At 43.9% G+C, this 18,481-nt stretch overlaps 1 protein-coding gene and 1 pseudogene across 2 annotated transcripts in view; both read right to left on the bottom strand.

The window, feature by feature from the left end:
* Positions 1 to 18,481, bottom strand: part of LOC309601921 (HAUS augmin-like complex subunit 1) — a 303,238-nt pseudogene that overhangs the window by 198,672 nt on the left and 86,085 nt on the right. The window lies entirely within an intron of this gene.
* On the bottom strand, positions 1,741 to 14,426 carry LOC309601687 (urea transporter 2-like; the record flags this gene model as incomplete). Its single annotated transcript, XM_082334854.1, is given in 9 exon segments — positions 1,741 to 1,995; positions 3,408 to 3,457; positions 5,038 to 5,169; positions 6,722 to 6,869; positions 7,734 to 7,926; positions 10,363 to 10,398; positions 10,400 to 10,477; positions 10,957 to 11,146; positions 14,261 to 14,426. Coding segments are annotated over 9 exon segments (1,248 nt in total).

Consider the following 18,481-nt stretch of genomic DNA (forward strand, 5'->3'; position numbering starts at 1 on the left):
CAAGTTGGAGTGTGGAAGAGGTTATAATGGCTGCAAAGCTCACTGGATCCCTAAATGTTCAATGACAGGGTTATCTTGGCTACTGAAATTTGGACTTATCTGCATGTGTGAGGCTGTCCTGCCAGGTGGAATCTCAAATCTGTTGTCATCCAGATAGGGGAGGAAGTAGGACATAAATTTTACTAAAAAGTCCCTGGAATGGCCTAACCTGTTTAAAAAGCATCTCAACATACTTATATGGCACCATATTTTTGTCTCCCAGGCTGACTTCAATCTTGGATGCTCCTTCTAGGGGACGTTTAGAAGTGTTGGCAGCTGCTGGTCTTTTGCTTATAAAGGCACAAATGGTCCCATGAGCAGTACCCAGGCTCACCTTTTTTAAAAAGGTCCATGTACTGGATGAGAGCTGGGCTCCCACCTGCTCAAAGACCCTCAAATGAATCTTCAAAATGGCCCCACATCAAGAGGCTGAAAGGACAGCGTCTGATATGAATATTTGTGGTTGCATAGTCTCTTTGCATTTTAAATCTTCAAGTCTTTTGGGTCTGTGATTTTAAACTGATCATGTGAAATGACTTTAGAATAAGGAAGCCTTTCTGTCAGGCTTGTTTTGCAGAGGTTTTGGAAAAGATTCCCAAGAAAAGTCCTCTTTAGGGCAATTGGCCCTTCCCTGTTGTAAGGACTTGGAGAAGGCATAAAGTGGCAGTGTCCTCCTCGCACCTTATGCTTGTTAGAAACCAACCCCCAGGAAGAACATTGGCAGGAGGGTCCTCAGTTTCCCATGACTAACTCTGATGATACCTCGTGAGGTTTCTCTGGGGCAGGCCAGACACTGAAGACCCATGAGAAGATCCCAGTCTGACACCCAACAAACATCAAGGGGAGCCTTTGACTTGTTCATTGGCTTAATGCAAGGGAACTGCTGCCCTAGGAAAAGGAGAGAAAGAACTGCAGTAACTGCCACCAGCAGTAAATGTTTATCTCATTCTTTACATGAAGTTTTCCTATTTCCCACTGGATGCATGTAGGGATTCAGACCTACTATCCTGCATTCAGCAGGAGAGAGATCTATTTGTAAGACAGAAAATGATGCAAGAAAAAGAAAAATATTTGATCATTGCTAGCTAGTCACTTTTCTAGTCTGATTAAAGCATATATATTCATACCTTCATTGTCTTGGCACTTAACAAGGAGTCAGGAGATGGCATCAAAAATTGGATGCACTCTGTAAGAACATTTACCTGTGTATGTTGTAGCTGTTAAGAAGGATTAAGAAGGTTAAACACTGATGGGACACAAGAAAGGAAGAGATCACTGTTTATTCCACTTTCAAATATACATGTTCTTAATTTGAAGTGCAGCTCTTGACGTAGTTCTTACATTATTTATTGTTATTTGATACCAAGTCCTTCTCAGCATATTTATTTTGTTAAGTTACACATCTGAAATTAAATACAGCCTCTTGTCAACATTAATGTTCTTCTGCCTATTCTTGCAATTATTATTGATAAGAGGTGACTTTCAAGTTAACAGCATGTGGATTGATAAGGCATCTATTATTCTGTTATCTGAGTGCTTTTTGGAAAGTTTAGCTCAAGGGCAAATCATGTTTTCTCCAGAGCGTGGGATGTCAAATCCCCAGCCTGCAGACCACTGCCAAAGATGGTGTTTGTGGCTATGGTGTGCTTGGATAGCATCTGAAAACCTGCCCCAAAACTGTACACTTATGGACAATTGAAATCAGTAAATGTGGCAGTTTTTGGGGGTGCACAGAGGGGTGCCTCCTATGCTTATTTTTGAGTCACTGGAGGGTTTCTGCTCTTCTCTCCTGCTCTCTGATGTTCTTCCCTTCATTCTCAGGTAGTAGATCTGGTTGGTTTCTGAGTAGGTGACTTTACAGATGGGGATTTTGTAGATGGCTGGGTTGTCTGAATTTATCAGCAAAAAGAGAAGTGCGGAGAAGCAGAAAGGCCAGGTGCAGAGTGGCAGCCCAAGCCAGGAGGGGAAAGGACAAACAGATAGGTGGATTTTGATACCTCTTTTTGCATGTTCCCTTTGCTAACTTCTGCCTGTTGCTAAATTCTTGCATTTGAGAAGCTGGGAGAGCCTGAGCTTTCCCTGAGGACAGTGTGACACAGGACATGCCTTCCTGAACCCCCCTGTACAGGATCCCCCATTTGGATCCAGAGGAGGATGCTCAGATGCAGGAGCCTACATGGCGGGGGCTACATGTGAGCTAGGTTCCTGCTGGTCACTAGAGGACTGGGAAGCTCCTCTGCTACCAAATGTCAATTCAGCTGCTCACACAGAGGTATCTAGTTTATTGGAAATGTATGGGGCTACGTAAGGCATCCCACATTGGAGACCTCAGTCCTTTTGGAGATGCAGCTGTTGGCCAGAATGGCACTTGGCACCAATATTGAAGCAACTGAATCAGGCTCCAGAGCTCTGCTGACTGTAATGAAAGCCAAGACACCCAGCTCACACATAGACATTTAAATTCTCTAATAAATGAACTGAATTCTACCCTCACTGTCCTGTAAAATGTCATGTACTGAGAGTACTATTCACACATATTGACTGTCCTCGATGCCCATGTGTTATCCAACCCTCAGTCCTGCTCTGTAACCCCACCTCTTGACCTGACTTGAGGTCTGCCAAAAACAAGATCACAAGCAGAAAAAGTAAATATTCATTTTTTCTGATGCATCCCAAAAGCAGGTGTGCTTAACAAAGCAACCCATCTACAGGGACCTACACGGCACTGAGTGGATGCCAGATGAATACATTTAATGCATGAAGCTGCTAGTTCTAATTTTTTTTTTCTTTTAAGTTACTAAATCAATTTTATTAAAATATGGCTTTACTTTAATCTCTCAGATCTTAAAGAAGAAACAAGGCTTGGCATTTCTGGCTTCACCTCTTTCTTGATCTGTCCAGATACAACAATTTTGTATTTAAGAGAACAGTCTCCCCCCCCATTTTAGTTCTCATATCCAGATCAAACTTAAATAATATCTGTGGGTAGGGTGGGAGAAAGATCTCAGAAGAAGTAAGGAAAAATTTAGATCATTGGGAATTGTTAAAAAACATTGCCTGCAACTAAGTGTTGCATCTCAAACCGCTTGCTGTTGCTGGAATTCACATATACATGCACAATCCTGCTGTGGATGACATACTTCAAAGTCTTTGAAATCTTATTATCAGCTGCAGGGTCTGCAAGTGCACAATTCAACTGACAGAGAATCTGTACAAAAGACCTGCCATTGGTTGCAGCATTCTCATTTCAATGCTGTCAAAACTGACATGGAGAATTTCAAGGAACTTCCTTAGCATTATATCATAACAAATCAAAATACAGTTAAAACAAACAAACCAAAACCCCATTAAAAAACCCTCAAACTTACCACAGACAGCGCATTAGCAAGAGCTGCTCCAGAGCAGGCACAAAATAATGCTGAGAAAAGAAGACCAAAGACAGCTCAAGATGAGAAAAATCTTGCTCATCTCTCCAAAGAAATTATCAGAAATAGTAATATTTTCCAAATGCACAGTCAAGTATCCTGCCAGCTACCCAATGTGAGGATTAATGTTATAATTCAACAATTAGTTAAAATGCCCCAATGCTGCATCTGGCCATGTGGACTACATTTGGTCCTATCTGCTCTGTAAAGATGGATGGTGAATGAAGAATGTGGTTTTGTCAAGAGCAAGTGACGGTGACATTTCTTTTATCTTTAATTTATTTTTAATTGGCACAACTTGACCTGTGTGCAGTGGGGGATTACAGGGATCCTCCTCTACTTGGCACTGGTGAGGCTGCACCTCGAGTACTGTGTTCAGTTTTGGGCCCCTCACTACAAGAAGGACATTGAGGTGCTGGAGCATGTCCAGAGAAGGGCAACGAAGCTGGTGAAGGGTCTAGAGCACAAATCTTATGAGGAGTGGCTGAGGGAGCTGGGGTTGTTTGGTCTGGAGAAGAGGAGGCTGAGGGGAGACCTTATTGCTCTGTACAACTACCTGAAAGGAGGTTGCAGCGAGGTGGGTGTCAGTCTCTTCTCCCAAGTAACAAGTTATAGGACTAGAAGAAATGGCCTCAAGTTGTGCCAGGGGATATTTAGATAAGATATTAGGAAAAATTTCTTCACTGAAAGGGTAGTCAAGCATTGGAACAGGCTGCCCAGGGAAGTGGTTGAGTCTCCATCCCTGGAGGTATTTAAAAAATGTGTAGATGTGGTGCTTAGGGACATGGTTTAGTGGTGGACTTGGCAGTGTTAACGGTTGGACTCTATGATCTTAAGGGTCTTTTCCAACCTAAATGATTCTATGATTCTGTTCTATGATTCTATGAAATTCTCCACCAGTGTCTGTCCTGTGGCTTCAAACCACAAGCAGTTAGCAGTGGGCCTCCTTGCCCTAGGATGTCAGAGGTGGCAAAGCAGAAGATAAGGCACCCAAAGACAAAGTCAAGGAAGGGAAAGCTATAGAGCAATCCAGAAACTGTGCTCAGGACAGAAAACTACTGAAATGCAAATGGTTGGAGGCTGGGTGAATCTTCATGGGAATTTTATATATGATATACTGTTCTTAAACTCTTCCCATAAAGTCTGGTTTTGGCTGCTGTTGGAGATGGGGTCTTTGAGTAGATGGATTTTAAACTGACCTTGTGCAACAGCTCTCTTCTTATGACACAGTTCCTCTAATGATACATATGGTTACGAAAAGGCTGCTTCTATGAATCTGTTGAGTTGCTAATTTGTTAAACTTCTGCTCATGGCATAGCTTGTGTTCCTTTCACAAACAGTACTTCCACCCTTTCTAGATGTTTTTAGGCTATCAGGGCCTAAAGGCCCTTCTCTCTGCACTTGCAGCTTGCACATCCAAGCTCAACTCTGATGCCATCACAGAAATAGTTCTTGCATAGTACCTAGTTTTGCAGCAGAGTGGTAGCCAATGTTGACTCTAAACCTGTACTACTCATAGACTGCCTGGCTGCATAAATTTTTGTCTTCCCTTTATGTAAAAGATACGTATCACAGGCAAGTGTCAGCAGATGAGTCTGCCAGGTCAAAGCATAGAACCTTCCCCCAATTGCAATGCACATGAGTGCACAGTTGTAATTGTGTAAGCCAAGGTAGATGCTGTCAAATGGTGATGCAATGCTCAGTGCTGCAAGACAAAAGGTAGGGCTGTGAGGTCAGGTATGAGAGATATCTGCAGAAGGACCCATCACTTGCTGGGAATCCATTGTCTCTTCCCTATGACATCTAGAAAAATTTAACCATGCTCACACTTGCATAACACGCACATGCAGAAAAAGGATGAAATCAAATGAAGCTCATTATTTTGGAGCTCTGATAATGTCCCTAGGGTTGGAATTTGGCCCAGTCTCAAAGGTTTATTTCAGGCAAAACTTTCTGCGTATGCACTGAATGTGTTGTAGTTAGTCCCCCAGATGACCAGATGGAGGATCCAGCCAGAGTGTAGGAGGACCTTCTCACCTGGGTGTCCTTCTTGCATAAAGGTGTGCTCACGTATACTGTTTAAACTTCATACGTACCATGATCTTGAATACCAGAGGCGCAGCTGAGTGTCTTTTGTGGGAGTAAGCAGGGTTTTCCATCTCTTCCTAGTGACCTTTGCTAGATGTGGTCTAGATACTAGATGTGGTCACTCCATCATTGCTGTGGAAATTCTCCACTGGGTTGGGAGCTGAGGGTCTGCTCCAAACTTGACCTCATAGGTTCTTCTGCAGGATTTCTCAGAGGCTTCAGGAGTACCAGTAAAAAGAAGAGCACAATATGTAGTGCACAGGCCACCTTCATGTCACTCTTAAGATTAATACATTTCCTGCTATAATGTCCTCATTTGGCTTCTGTTTCATCACCATGCTTATCCCCAGATACTTTCCCCTGACCTTTCTCTTCTAGATTAAATGTCAGACCTGTACAAAACTTGCCAAATGCTCTTAACTATACAAATCATGGATAGTTTTGTTTAAAAAAACAAATATAAGGCAGCTCACATCTTGTACAAAGTGCTTGAGAGCACAGGGAACTTATTGCTGGATGACTGTGCCTTTTCTAAGGTGGTTGTCTCAGACTACACTTATTCCATCATGTTTTTTTATTACAATTGGTCACATAAGTGGTATTAATCTTGTTTAACTTCAAGGGTCAGATTCATCTGTCTTAATTTAAGATTGTTTGGTTAGTGGAGAGACAGACCATTCTGAGTGGCATTCATTTAGCTATTTTTACAAATCTGCAGCAGGATAGAATGAACTGCATCCTAGAAAAGTCTGTTTCTTCTGATCAGCTCTGAGGTAGACATCTGCATGTGGTGGTAATTTAAAACACTAAAACATGTGGTGGCAAGAGATCATTTCTGAAACTATTTCTCTAGGTTTCTTTATCATCATCTCTGTGGGATTCATCACATCCAATGGCAGGAGGGTTAAGCAAGGTGGAACAAACCACCTGCCTGAGTTACAAATCTAATAACAAATTCAAAGCTTAAAGAAAATCTGCTTCTGTTCTTGCCTTCACCATGTTGTGTGACCTTCAGTAAAAGACCTTCCAAATTTAGAGACAGTTTCAAAAATAGGAGCGTTGTCCCAAGTACATTCAAGTCCGTGCAACTCTCAAGTCTGGACAGAGTCATATAATGACTAGCGTCAAGATACCCTAGTTAAAAAATGACTTTGGTAAATATTTCTTACCTGCAAACATCCCCACCATTGATCCAATTGCAGAATGTAAACAAATAAGTGGGGAGGAGATCAGTAAAGCAACAAGGAAGATGCCTCCAGTCCAGGGGTTTTCACAACCATACACTTGACCAACACCGACTGGGATGGGTTGCAAGAGCTGCAGCAGCCAGTAGAAAAGGGCATGTTATTGTATCTCTGTACTCAGAAGGACACAGCAGTTATTTTGTCCAAGCTATTGGTTAGAAAGGAAGGAAGCAACCCTGGCTCTGAGTGGGACTGATGGGTAAATGTGGGCTCTCATGCCCTTTGAACCAGAGTTAGTTCACTGTTTGGTTTGAACTTCGTCAGTCCAATATGGACTTTTATTTCTTTTGGGATGGTAATATGGTGGATGGGGGGGTGGGAGGTTGGGGGTTTGGGGGGGGTTTAGGTGACTTTAGTGAGGGAGAAAAATGGTAACCTTCCTAGGCAATAATACTATGGTGGGCCTGGTTGATTTGAGTTTATTATATATTATATGAAGCATATCAGTTACCCTTATGCTGCTTTGGGAAGGTGATCCTCCAGAGCTAGAGCTAGACCTAGACCTGAGGGGACTGGGTATAAATGAGTTTCTGTCCCTTCAGAATCCCGATGTTTCTTCTGTCTTTTCATATTGTCACCAACTCTCTTGCTGATGTTCTTTTAACCACATCTGGACAGCAGGAGTGTATATCCAGATGTGCTTCTGTACTGACAGCACTCAAGACTTGTTTTGGAGCAGTCCAATTTTAGGTGAAGTTAGAGGTTCAGCAGCTCTTTTCCCTCAGGCTCGATCAGCCTTTCTGCTGGATCAGCCAGGACTTTCCCTAGGGCTTTTATGGCACTGTCCTCTACAGACTGAACCAAGCCATGTATTTCTGTGAATTGCTACTGGCTGTACATAGCCATTCTGACGCATGTGAAATTGTTATCCCAAGCTGAATGCCTTCACACTAACCTTTTTAATGAAATAGCATAAACTTGTTGGAGTGAAGCTTACCAGTGGCACATTGATTGCAGACCAGGTGATATTGGGCACTGATGCTACAAGCTTGATGAGGATTGTAGGGAAGAAGGGGTTGTAGTGTCCTGTGGCTGCCAAATACAAAGTCACCGCAATATTGAAGGGCAGAGTGAAAACAGGAAGATCCCATTTACTGAAGATGTATCCCAAAGCACCGGACAGGATTGGACTGAGAACAGAAGGAGAAGAGAAACAAATATAACTTGTTCATAACATTTACAGTGGTGAAACAGCCTACCACTTTGGTCATAAGCTCTAGTAAATGCAAGCCAATGCCATTCCTTTTAGAAACATCAGGTAGTGAATACCTTTAATATATTAGTCTGCATCAGACAAATAGTTACAGAATGCTGTTCATCTTTTTGCAACAACTATCACATCCATTCATGGATGGTATAAACTCCACACCCTTCTCTCAGGACAATTGGCTAGTGTGCAAGCGCTCTGCTACCTATGCTGGGCTCAGGAAGACAACGAAGAAATGCATCCAGTACAGCATTTAGGCACAGATAGAGAAAGGTAATCTGGCTTCTTATTTGGTAGAAAAATCTAACAAGAAACAGAAGAGCAAATTTTGGGAATGCCACATGAAGAACTGTGGAGAACTTTAGATGGTCTAAAAAGCTGCTGCCTTGAGGAGGCAAGAGGGAGTTGGAAATTACCTAATTTGATTTTTTTGTTTGTTTGTTTAAATAGTTTGAAGGATATCATAAGATGGTTCTGGAAGAGAAATAAAGCAGAAGAGTTGATCAAAGAGGATGGAAAATCTTCCATTAAGAAAGAAAGAAAATATTTACTATGTTAGACACTATTTTGGGGGAATGAGTAGTCCTTAGGACATATGGAGCCTAACAGAGCTGTGAAAGGTGTTGTGCCAGGCATGACCCAGACCTTGATGCTCCTGCGTATGTCAATGAGACTGATGTTACTATGTGTTGCCCAGGTACCACCCAAAATCATATGGTATTTTCTGAAAACTGAGCTTCCTTCTTAAGAAACATGACTGAGTATATTTAGCATGTAAAGTATTTGGGGTGACCCTCAAAATATTTAGAGACTGAACACTAAAAAGTATGCAAACCTTGAGATACCATGAGTTTTCCCAAAGTTCTTGGCTGTAGAACCTGGGATATAAACCTCACCAGATCTGCTTTCCTCAGGACATTTCCAGACTGCCTTATTTCCACTTGAAGTGGGTGTCCTGCATGAATGCCTTTGTGGTAGCATATTGGCAAGATAATATCTGTTTTTTATGGGGCCCAGAAAACATGTGGAAGACAGTGAAAGGCCAGGTCCTGTCCTTGATGGCAATAGACTGTGTTCTGCTGCTTCCAGCTGAGCTTTCCTGATATAAGTGAGCTAAGCAGCTCTTATGGTCAACCTTCAAGTAGCAGTGGACATTGCACAGTTTACAAAAATTCATTTTAAAGACTTGAATTTTTCAAGAAGCTGCATTTGAGTCCTAGAAAGTCACTAAACTGGTTCTAATAAAAACCCCCACCCAAATTATTTGGCATTTCACAAGCAACATCTTGTGTCCTGTTGTGTAGATACTATCAGTGGAAAAAATGCTTTGTTCTCCCTGTATAATCTCAAATGAAGCCTATTCTTTTATGACAAATTTGGTTCCCAGAGCAGTTTACAGATTTCCTTGCTTGTAGCTGTAGGAAAAAAATCAGCACTTCAGTGAAAATGGTGTCCTAATTTCTGTGCTGAAATACAAAGCTTCTGCCAGTTATACATCTTGTCAGAAAAAAAGGAAACAATTAAAGAAATGCTGACTTCTAAAGCTGAAATTCAAAGTATCCATTGAAAAAATCACTGAAATGTCTAATTGCAAAATCTTTCAGCTCTACCCTCGAGTCTTGTGAACTAAAAAAACAAATTAAAGTTTCAATAAAAAGCCTCAAGGAATTCTAGCAGACAAGACAAACTAAATATTCTTGCAACATGTCCTGGGTTTTGAGAGGTTGTTACAAAATGACTTTTGCTGAGAATGACTAAAGAAATAAAATATGAAAAAAACCCTGATTTTAAAAGCATTGAAATGCAATAATGACTTGCATCTTATCGCTAACAGTGATTAAAATGTGACTCGAATTAACTTCAGTTAAGGCCGTTAGATAGATTCTGCATTGCTTTTAGGGTCCATATTTAGAAATGGTAAATTTAATTCTGAAAGGACATTGTCTGGCATTCGGAGTTACTTGGAGGAATTAATTTTGGTCATGACTAGTTGCATGTCTGAGAGGGGGAAGATTGAATTCAGCGCAAGGGAGAGCACCGGGTCGGTTCAGCGCCTGGATGAGGAAGAACCATTGCGGTGTTGGGCACAATGCCATCCACCCTGAATGTGTCCTGCCGATGAGGGCCATTTGCAGAGCATTGAAGTGGGGCTGCTTTGTCCATGTGCTATAATCAATGTTGTCTGTGCACTCGACCTTCTACCAACGTGCCTCACAAGCTCTATGCATCAATGAATGCCTCTTTCCAGTGCCACTGTGGCTGGAGCTGCTGGCATAGAAGGGACTTCCAATGTGTTTAAGCTGTATATAGCAGGACTCCTCATTCTCTGAGAATTGTCCCTAGGAGAAGTGGCACTTATCAGGCCATCAATATAACTGCCACAGGAGGAAGAAGCCCCTTTGTCAGAGAAGACGGCTATGAGCAGTCCCACCAAGATCTCATTATAGCCATGCAGCCCAGCTGCAATGGCTGATCTGTGATGGAAAGAAATGTTTGCAAGGTAGCAAGCTGTGCTGAAGGTGACCTGTCACAGAGACCCACTGAAACACAATTTATAAGTGTCCTGCTCACAGTGAAGGGAGTGTAGGGAAAGGATGAAAAAGCAGTGAGGTAACTGGCATATTGGATTGCACTGGTGTGTGGAAGGCAGGAGTTTGGAGACTGTTGAATGATGATGATCTAGGGGGGTTTCCCATGACCCAAAGGACCTACATGACTGTGATGATGGCTACCGGAGAGAGATAACTGTCTAGTCTCACAAAGACAGCCAACTATGGGGACAGGCCAGCTCTTCCTGGACCACAGCTCTGTCCTCACGTAACTGCTTGCAAACCATCCATAAGGAAAGCCAGTCTGCTGTCTCTAATGTACTCAAATATATGACCCATCAGCGGGTTCCTGATATCATAAGGATCAATTTTTATTAAGTGCCTGGACATGAGGTACCACCTACCTGTCCTGACTGAGGGCCAACGCAGTTAATGTCGACACGGTCATTCCAGTACAGCCCATGAGCATCCACCAGGAGCTCTGGATGAAGATCCCCACTAAAATGATCAGCCCACTGAGAGGGTTGTTGACAAACATCACCTGAGAGGTCACTCGCAAGATCCAGTCCACCAGCTGGACCATTAGGGGCTTATCTGGAGGAGATCAAATAAAAATGCTGGTGATAAAGCATCATTTCAGCAGGACTCCCTCAAAGCACACTCATCTCTACAGCCACTTTCTGGCCACAGAACAGAGGCAATGTATCAACAGAACTGTAAAACTGGTCTCTGATTTATTGCTGTCTGAGCATATTTTGCATCTGACACTTGAAAAGCTAATAGGGATGGACTGAGCACTGCTATAAAGTTCATGGAGGGATTAATAAAAAAGTGGCTTATTTATGGTGGTCAAAGAATAGTCTTTCTTGCATGGTAGATTGCTTAAGATTCTGCTATAAATTTAATGAGGAGATAGTCCCTTTTTGGTGTATAATTCAGATGCAGAGAGGGACTTAGGCAAAGACTGAAACTAGTTTGTATGTGGATAGGGAAATATGAAAAGGAAACACTTTTGCTGTTTTAGGGAACATGGAGGTACACTGTATATAGGAGATGGGGTCAAACTGTCAAAGGTGTCTAAAAAAGTACTTTGGGAACCTAAATTAAGAGAATAGTTATTATAGCTTGAACTGTACTCAGGGGAAAGTGGCATTTCCAAAGGACAAAGAGCCATTGCTCTTTAGAGAAGACTATTGAACCTGGACAGAGCAAATGGGCACCAAGCTTGGGTACCTCAGGTGAGTGCAGCGGGGAAGGTGGGATGTGTGTGGGGCTGAGGGCAGCCTGTCTGAGGGCATCTATGTACAGTGCTCCTAATGATCTCCATGGGGCGAGGAGGGTCTTGTAGCACTGCAAAAACTTCTTGCTGCTGGCTCTTCTACTGCAAATTGACTTGAAGTCTTTTTCTGCCACACATCTGGGAAAGGTGTAACCATTTGTACTGCTGTGCATTATTAAGCATGATACAAGGAGAATAAATGAGAAAGAGGGGCTGCTTACATGTACAATATGTTCATGCAATATGTATATGCAGCTTTCATCTTCTTAAATATTTACAGTGAATTCAATTAGTTTAGATTGTTAATTAGACACAGCATAAAGTGCCAGACTACTTTTTGAATCTGAGCAATGACTTATTCCTAAAAACTCCTCTCTTCCCCACTCCCTCCTTTTCCACTTCCCTGTGTTGTATTTACAGGCAAGTCTCAAGTTTTGCTTTCTGATAAGATTAGCTTAAATAGAGGATCTTTGAAGGGCTGGGTACCACTCTGCATCTCTTCAGTATCACTGGGAGAGCCCTCCCAAGAGGCTGGAGCGCAAGTTGAGGGATGGCTTCGCAAGCATCTCTCAGACTGTGCATTGTTGGGAAGCCAGGCAGTTACAACCAGGGAGGAATGAGTTCCTTAGAGAAAAATGACCAGGCTTGTCTGAAATAATTTTTACTAATATTTGGTGTTGAGCTATGAAATATATCAGCAATGCTCATGGTTTTAGACACAAGTATAACTGGAAGTATTCAAATATAACCAGCGGGCAGTGGCCAAAGCTTTTCAGGACATCGAGTAAGAAAAGTTGTCTACCAAGCATGGACCACTGGAGTAAAGAGAAAGCAGGAGGAGATGTTCTCCTGTGGCTGGGGATCACACTGCCAGCCTGATGAGCTCCCTGCCTGGAGGCATCTCAGCCAACCTCCTCCACCAACGTTAGCCACTGCACAGCCTGGCTGTACACGGCTGTCTCTTATTTCTCTCCTGTTGCTGGAGTTGTACTGCTAACGAACATAGCCTTGACAGAGGAACCACAGTCCCACATAGCCTCTCAAAACCCCAAATCCCTAATAATTCTGGTTAACGAAGACCATCTGCTCATGTATTGTTCCTGTCTGAAGAGTAAACCAGGTCAGTACTTGCTTTGTATTTTATAGCAACATAACAGCCACAGTGCTTATTAATCTCCCAAGGCTAGTAATACAAGAGCCTTTGCCCACACAATCAGCAGTCAAGTCCCCATTGCCAGCCCACATGCGGACGAGGAGATGGTTGCTGATCCAAAGCACTTACAAACAAGACTAAGTCCCCAGCCCTGATGTGTGATTCTGGGCACCGCTATAAGGAACGTGATGCTAATGACACATAACTGATTAAGTGTAAAAGATGTCTTTTGCCTGTGCTGAATTATGCTTGCAGCCATGGTAATGGCAAGAGGATGCAATGAGATCCCCTTCCTGAGAATAAAATGATCATAGAATCATAGAATGCTTTGGGATGGAAGGGACCTTTAAAGTTCATCTAGTCCAACCTCCCTGCAATGGGCAGGGACATCGTCAACTAGATCAGGTTGCTCAGAGCCCCATCCAGCCTGGCCTTGAATGTTTCCAAGGATGGGGCATCTACCACCTCTCTGGGCAACCTGTTCCAGTGTTTCACCACCCTCATCGTGAAAATTTTTTTCCTTGTGTTCAGTCTAAATCTACCCTCCTTTAGTTTAAAACCATTACCCCTTGTCATGTCGCAGTAGGCTTTGCTAAAAAGTCTGCCCCCATCTTTCTTGTAGGCCCCCTTTAAGTATTGAAAGGCTGCAATAAGCTCTCCCCGCAGCCTTCTCTTCTCCAGGCTGAACAACCCCAACTCTCTCAGCCTTTCCTCATAGGAGAGGTGTTCCATCCCTCTGATCATTTTTGTGGCCCTCCTCTGGACCCGCTCCAACAGGTCCATGTCCTTCCTGTGCTGAGGGCTCCAGAGCTGGATGCAGTACTCTAGGTGGGGTCTCAGCTTTTCATCCACCAGTACCCCCAAGTCCTTCTCCTCAGAGCTGCTCTCAATCCCTTCATCCCCCAGCCTGTATTGATAATGGGGATTGCCCCGACCCAGGTGCAGGACCTTGCACTTGGCCTTGTTGAACCTCATGAGGTTCACACAGGCCCACTTCTCCAGCTTGTCCAGATCCCTCTGGATGGCATCCCGTCCCTCAGGCATGTGAACTGCACCACTCAGCTTAGTGTAATCTGCAAAATTGCTGAGGGTGACATGATCTGGGTTAAAAGTCCAGAAGATTGTAGTGAGCTCGAACCACGCTGCCTCTGCTCTGCCTCAGGGGGTGAAATGGTCCCTTGTCTTGTGCCCCAGCACTGAAAGTACTATTGGCAATATAGATGTTCCCAGCTAGCTCTTCCTAGCCAGAGAGCCCCAAACATATCCCTCTGCTTACTTTTCATCCACTCTCCATATTCTTGCTTTTTTTCTGTGAGATACCTGAAAACTTGGTGGATCTGATTTCTGCTTCTCCCTAGCAGCTCCTGGGCTCTTGGCTTCTGCTCCGCGTACAACTGCCTCTCACCAGGACGTTCAGCCACAACGATCTCTCCAAGCTCCATCTCTTTTGGGTGGTGAGAAGAGGTAACTGTAAATCACAAAGCCCATGTGTTAGAAAACCTTTTGGATTGTGCCCTGGCAACTTTCTGCTGTACTTTAAAGCCCCGTGGTGATATCCTTTTTCAAAGATGGGATGTTTAATGGAGAAGGGACCTGCCTGAACCACTGCTGAGTGGTGTGTGCTGCTGCCCGGGACAGTGGTGTCTCCTCTTGAGGATGAGGACCAGAAAATGACCCACTGATGTCATGGAGCTGTGGCACAGAGCTGCAGGAAGAAAGAGGGACATGACATAGGTGCCCTGCAGCATCCCACCCTCACTCCAGCTCCTGATGCACCATGTGACGAGCTGCTGGTTGGACAGGGGACATAACCTTTGCCAAGTTACCGAGTGGTACCTGTATGCTGTTGCAGCTACCAAGGAGGAAACCTGCTGATGTTTGGCTAGCAGCGAGCTGGATGGAAGCAATGCAAATTGCCAGTACAGTGGCAGACAGCAGGAGACAAGAAAATACTGAAGGAGAGGCTGAAGCCTGTATCCCTTTTGGTGTTTTGAGCTGGTGTGTTCATATATCACAGCAAATCTATGGCCTTTCCATGCTCCTCATTCCACATTTGCCTTTGATAGACCATCAAGAGCAAACTGGGGTAGCATCAAAGTATTGCACAGAAATCAGCATCCACGTGTGGCTTTAGACAAAGATAAGCACCTTGGTTCAGGGCTGCGTGCTCTTTAATTAACAGGTGAATACCCAGGCACATGTTAACCCAGATTATGGATTTAATAAACTCCTTATTACAGTTGCAGGGCTCTGTTTGTTAAAAAGTCCATTAAGATATAAACCCTTAAGAGAAAATACACCGCATCCTAGTGAGCTACATTGCAGGTTACATCTGCAAAAATGCCACCCTGCTTTCTGAGGGAGTCTGGCATCTGCTGGTCTGTGGTTTTGCTCTAATGATTTTGGAGAAGTGTGTCTGGATTTCTAGGTGTTGCCCAAAAGTGGACTGTGTTGTGAAGTGCTTGCCCCGTGTTTCGTGGAATATGGGCACCACCTTCTGTTTTTTTGGTAGCTCAAACAGGCTGTCTGTCAGCGTTAAAGCCTGTAGCAGCAGCAGGACAGGCTGGGAAGGGATGCCTGGCTGAAGGGAATGCTGTTTTGCAGAGAGGAACACTGACAGGCGGATGGTAAAAATATCTGTGCCTCTGAATGCCCTAATAAGAAGGTCCTTGAGCATCAAAAGATGTTTTCCCTTCACCCCGGCAGCACAGTGCTAAGTGCAGCCCTGCAAATGCATTGCACAGCACTTGCTGTCTAGTGCTTTGGCGCTCTCTGCCGGCAGCTCGTCCCTACCGCAGTAAGAGTCTTTGTGATGACCTTCGTGCACAAGCATCATCCTGAGGCTGGATGTACGGGCAAGAGATGTTGTTAAGTGTAACTGTAAAAACTAAACCTAATCAGCGCTCAGTTTGCTTGATCCTAAGGGGGAGGAGGATTACAGAAGGTATTGAGTGGTCTAAAGCAACAAATGGGGTTCTGCAAGGAGTGGACACCCTCAAAACCTTGCTCATGCATGTCTCATGGGGTCGTGAGCAAGGAGATTTCCAGGTTCTGCCCAGCTGCACTCGGTACAGGAATAAGCAAGGAGCAAAAAAAGAGGGAGGGTGTGGGTCCGTTGTGTCCATCCCTCCCCCGCCCTGTCCCCCTTCTTTTTTGCTATCTGTAATCTGATTCCGGTCAGAAGCTGAGTCCAATCCCTGGTTTCAGTTAAGGCAGCCTTGGTGACTGTCATTTTTGGCTAGTTCCTTGTGGTTAGCCAGAAGAACATTGGTGTAGGGAACACTGAGCAGGAGTCCCCTTTCTCCTCCTATGTGTCCTCAGCTGAGGGAATTTTCTATGATCAGATATTGTGAATTTGCATCCCTCTGAGGTAGGAAGAGGCCAGGTCCTACTGGAAAACCAGGTATTTGTGCCTGAATTCATCCCACAAACACTTGGCTGTGTAAGATGTGCCATTGCCCTGGGCTTTCTGGTAGTCAGTGTAGCTTTGGGCACCTTCAGATAGAAGTCAACCCATCTCAGCTCAGAACTGTTCTCCAAAAGTTCCTGTTCTTCTCTTTGACAGCTTAACCTGGGTGCTCCAGTCAAACACCCAATGTTTTTTGGGAGGGACACAGGGTCTGAGGTCAACAGCACAAGCAGAGAAGAGACTCCAGAGCAATGCCAGGCTAGCACCTGGCTGTCATAGAGGTTGCTTTTCCTCCAGAGCTCAATATTCATATTTAGCAGGTGCGGCTGAAATCAGAGATATTCATTGTTGCCCATTTTGTTTATTTGCTCATGTTCCTTCCAGAAGACTTCTCAAAGAGTTTCAAGAGTTGAGGTGGGCTCAGACAGCTGCAGTGGATCCACATAAAGGAGACTGGATTCTCTCTTAGGTTCTTGAAGTCTCAGGGACACATCAGTAAAGAAAGGTTAGTGACCCCTTTGCTGTGAACAATATCCACCACCAGCAACTGAGTGCAGCTGTTACCAGCTGGGAGAATAAATGCTGAGTAGTTGTGTCTATGTCTTCATAGCACCTGAAAAATCTCATGCTCATTTTAAACCTCACCAGGAAAAAATACTGTTGGGTTTTACAAAGCAGAATCATCACTGCAGAGCTTCTAAAGCTTGTATTTACAAGATTGCACTGCTCAGTTCCTTCTGAAATTGAGACATGAGACATATATTTTTAAAATTCTTGTCCTTGCTCACATAATTTAACTCTTAGGGGTTAAGTGCAAAGTAGTCATGTGAGCGCCCTTTGCAGTCAATACAGAGAGAGGCTAGTATCTCAAGAGAGTGATTCATGTCCCTTTTCTTACATACCTATCTGAGATGTGAAAAAAAGGGTGTCTCTCTCTCTCTCTCTTTCCACCAGCTGCAGAGGGAGCCTGGTTGCTGAGCTTTTAGAGGGCTATTTTCAGGCAAGAGGAATTCCAGCCTAAGAGATTTTGCCAAGGTCAACCTTGAAGTTTATGGAAGTGGGATCTGGAGTCCCAGGCTAGTGGTTTAAATCACTGAACCATCTGTAACAGGCCTGTAATCTGCATCAAGAAGGGCAACAAAGCTCTGGAGCTAAGAAAAAAAATTAGTCTCTTCCTATGATTTCTGTTTGTTATCTCCCTGCAGATCAGAAGGGAACTAAATCTCTGCTTGGAAGGGAGCACACTCACCCACCTCAGATGGGAAGGCAACCTGGGACATGACTGGAGGAGATGGCTGAAAAATTACCAATTTTTTGGGGAAAGGAGTAGTGCAAAAAAGAGATATGGGGATGCTGAAATTCTTTGTACTGCCACAGCGGTGAACTGTGGGGCTTTACAGCAGAGGAGCCCAAGGGGCTGCAACAGCTAGAGAAGATCCTGGAGGGCTGTGATGGGCACAGTGATCCCTGCAGGAGCATCACCCTGGAAAAACACAATTTCTTTGCAGCGAGCACCTGTCAGTTGATAGGCTTGTGCTCAGTGGTACAGACTCCATGAATAACAGAGAAATAATTTGAACAATTAGCTAATTAGGGCTAATGAGAGCCTGAATCACTTATGGCACACCTAGGGCTGATGGGGAGTTCCTTGAGAAAAGGGCCTTTTGTCAGAAAACACTGATTCATCAGTGTGTTAATGAGCTGTCCTGCTTCTTATGAACATTTATCAGACTGCAGGGTAATGCCTGGTGGTTAGGGCTCATCTCTAGACCTACCTGTGCCTGCTCACTCCCAAACAGACAGCTGTTGTAGCATGCTTTTAAGGTGCAGGATACTGATAGCATGGAGCCTTGTATTTTTAAGATTCCCAGAGTAAGCACTGGGTTTCTTTTTCACTTGTGCTACTACAGAAAATGTTCACAGTGTAGCACCTTCACACAGCCTGCAGTGATCTGGTGTCCCCATGAAAAAAACCCCAGACACAATACAGGTGGGCTGTGAACAGTGGGATGGTGCATGACCAGGGTGATGGGTGATGCATAATACTTGCACCAACTTTTCTACAAGGCTACTGTTTGTGTTGGGAGC

The sequence above is a fragment of the Platalea leucorodia genome (genome assembly GCF_965183815.1).
Source record: "Platalea leucorodia genome assembly, chromosome: W".
In the NCBI taxonomy this organism is placed as follows: Eukaryota; Metazoa; Chordata; class Aves; order Pelecaniformes; family Threskiornithidae; genus Platalea; species Platalea leucorodia.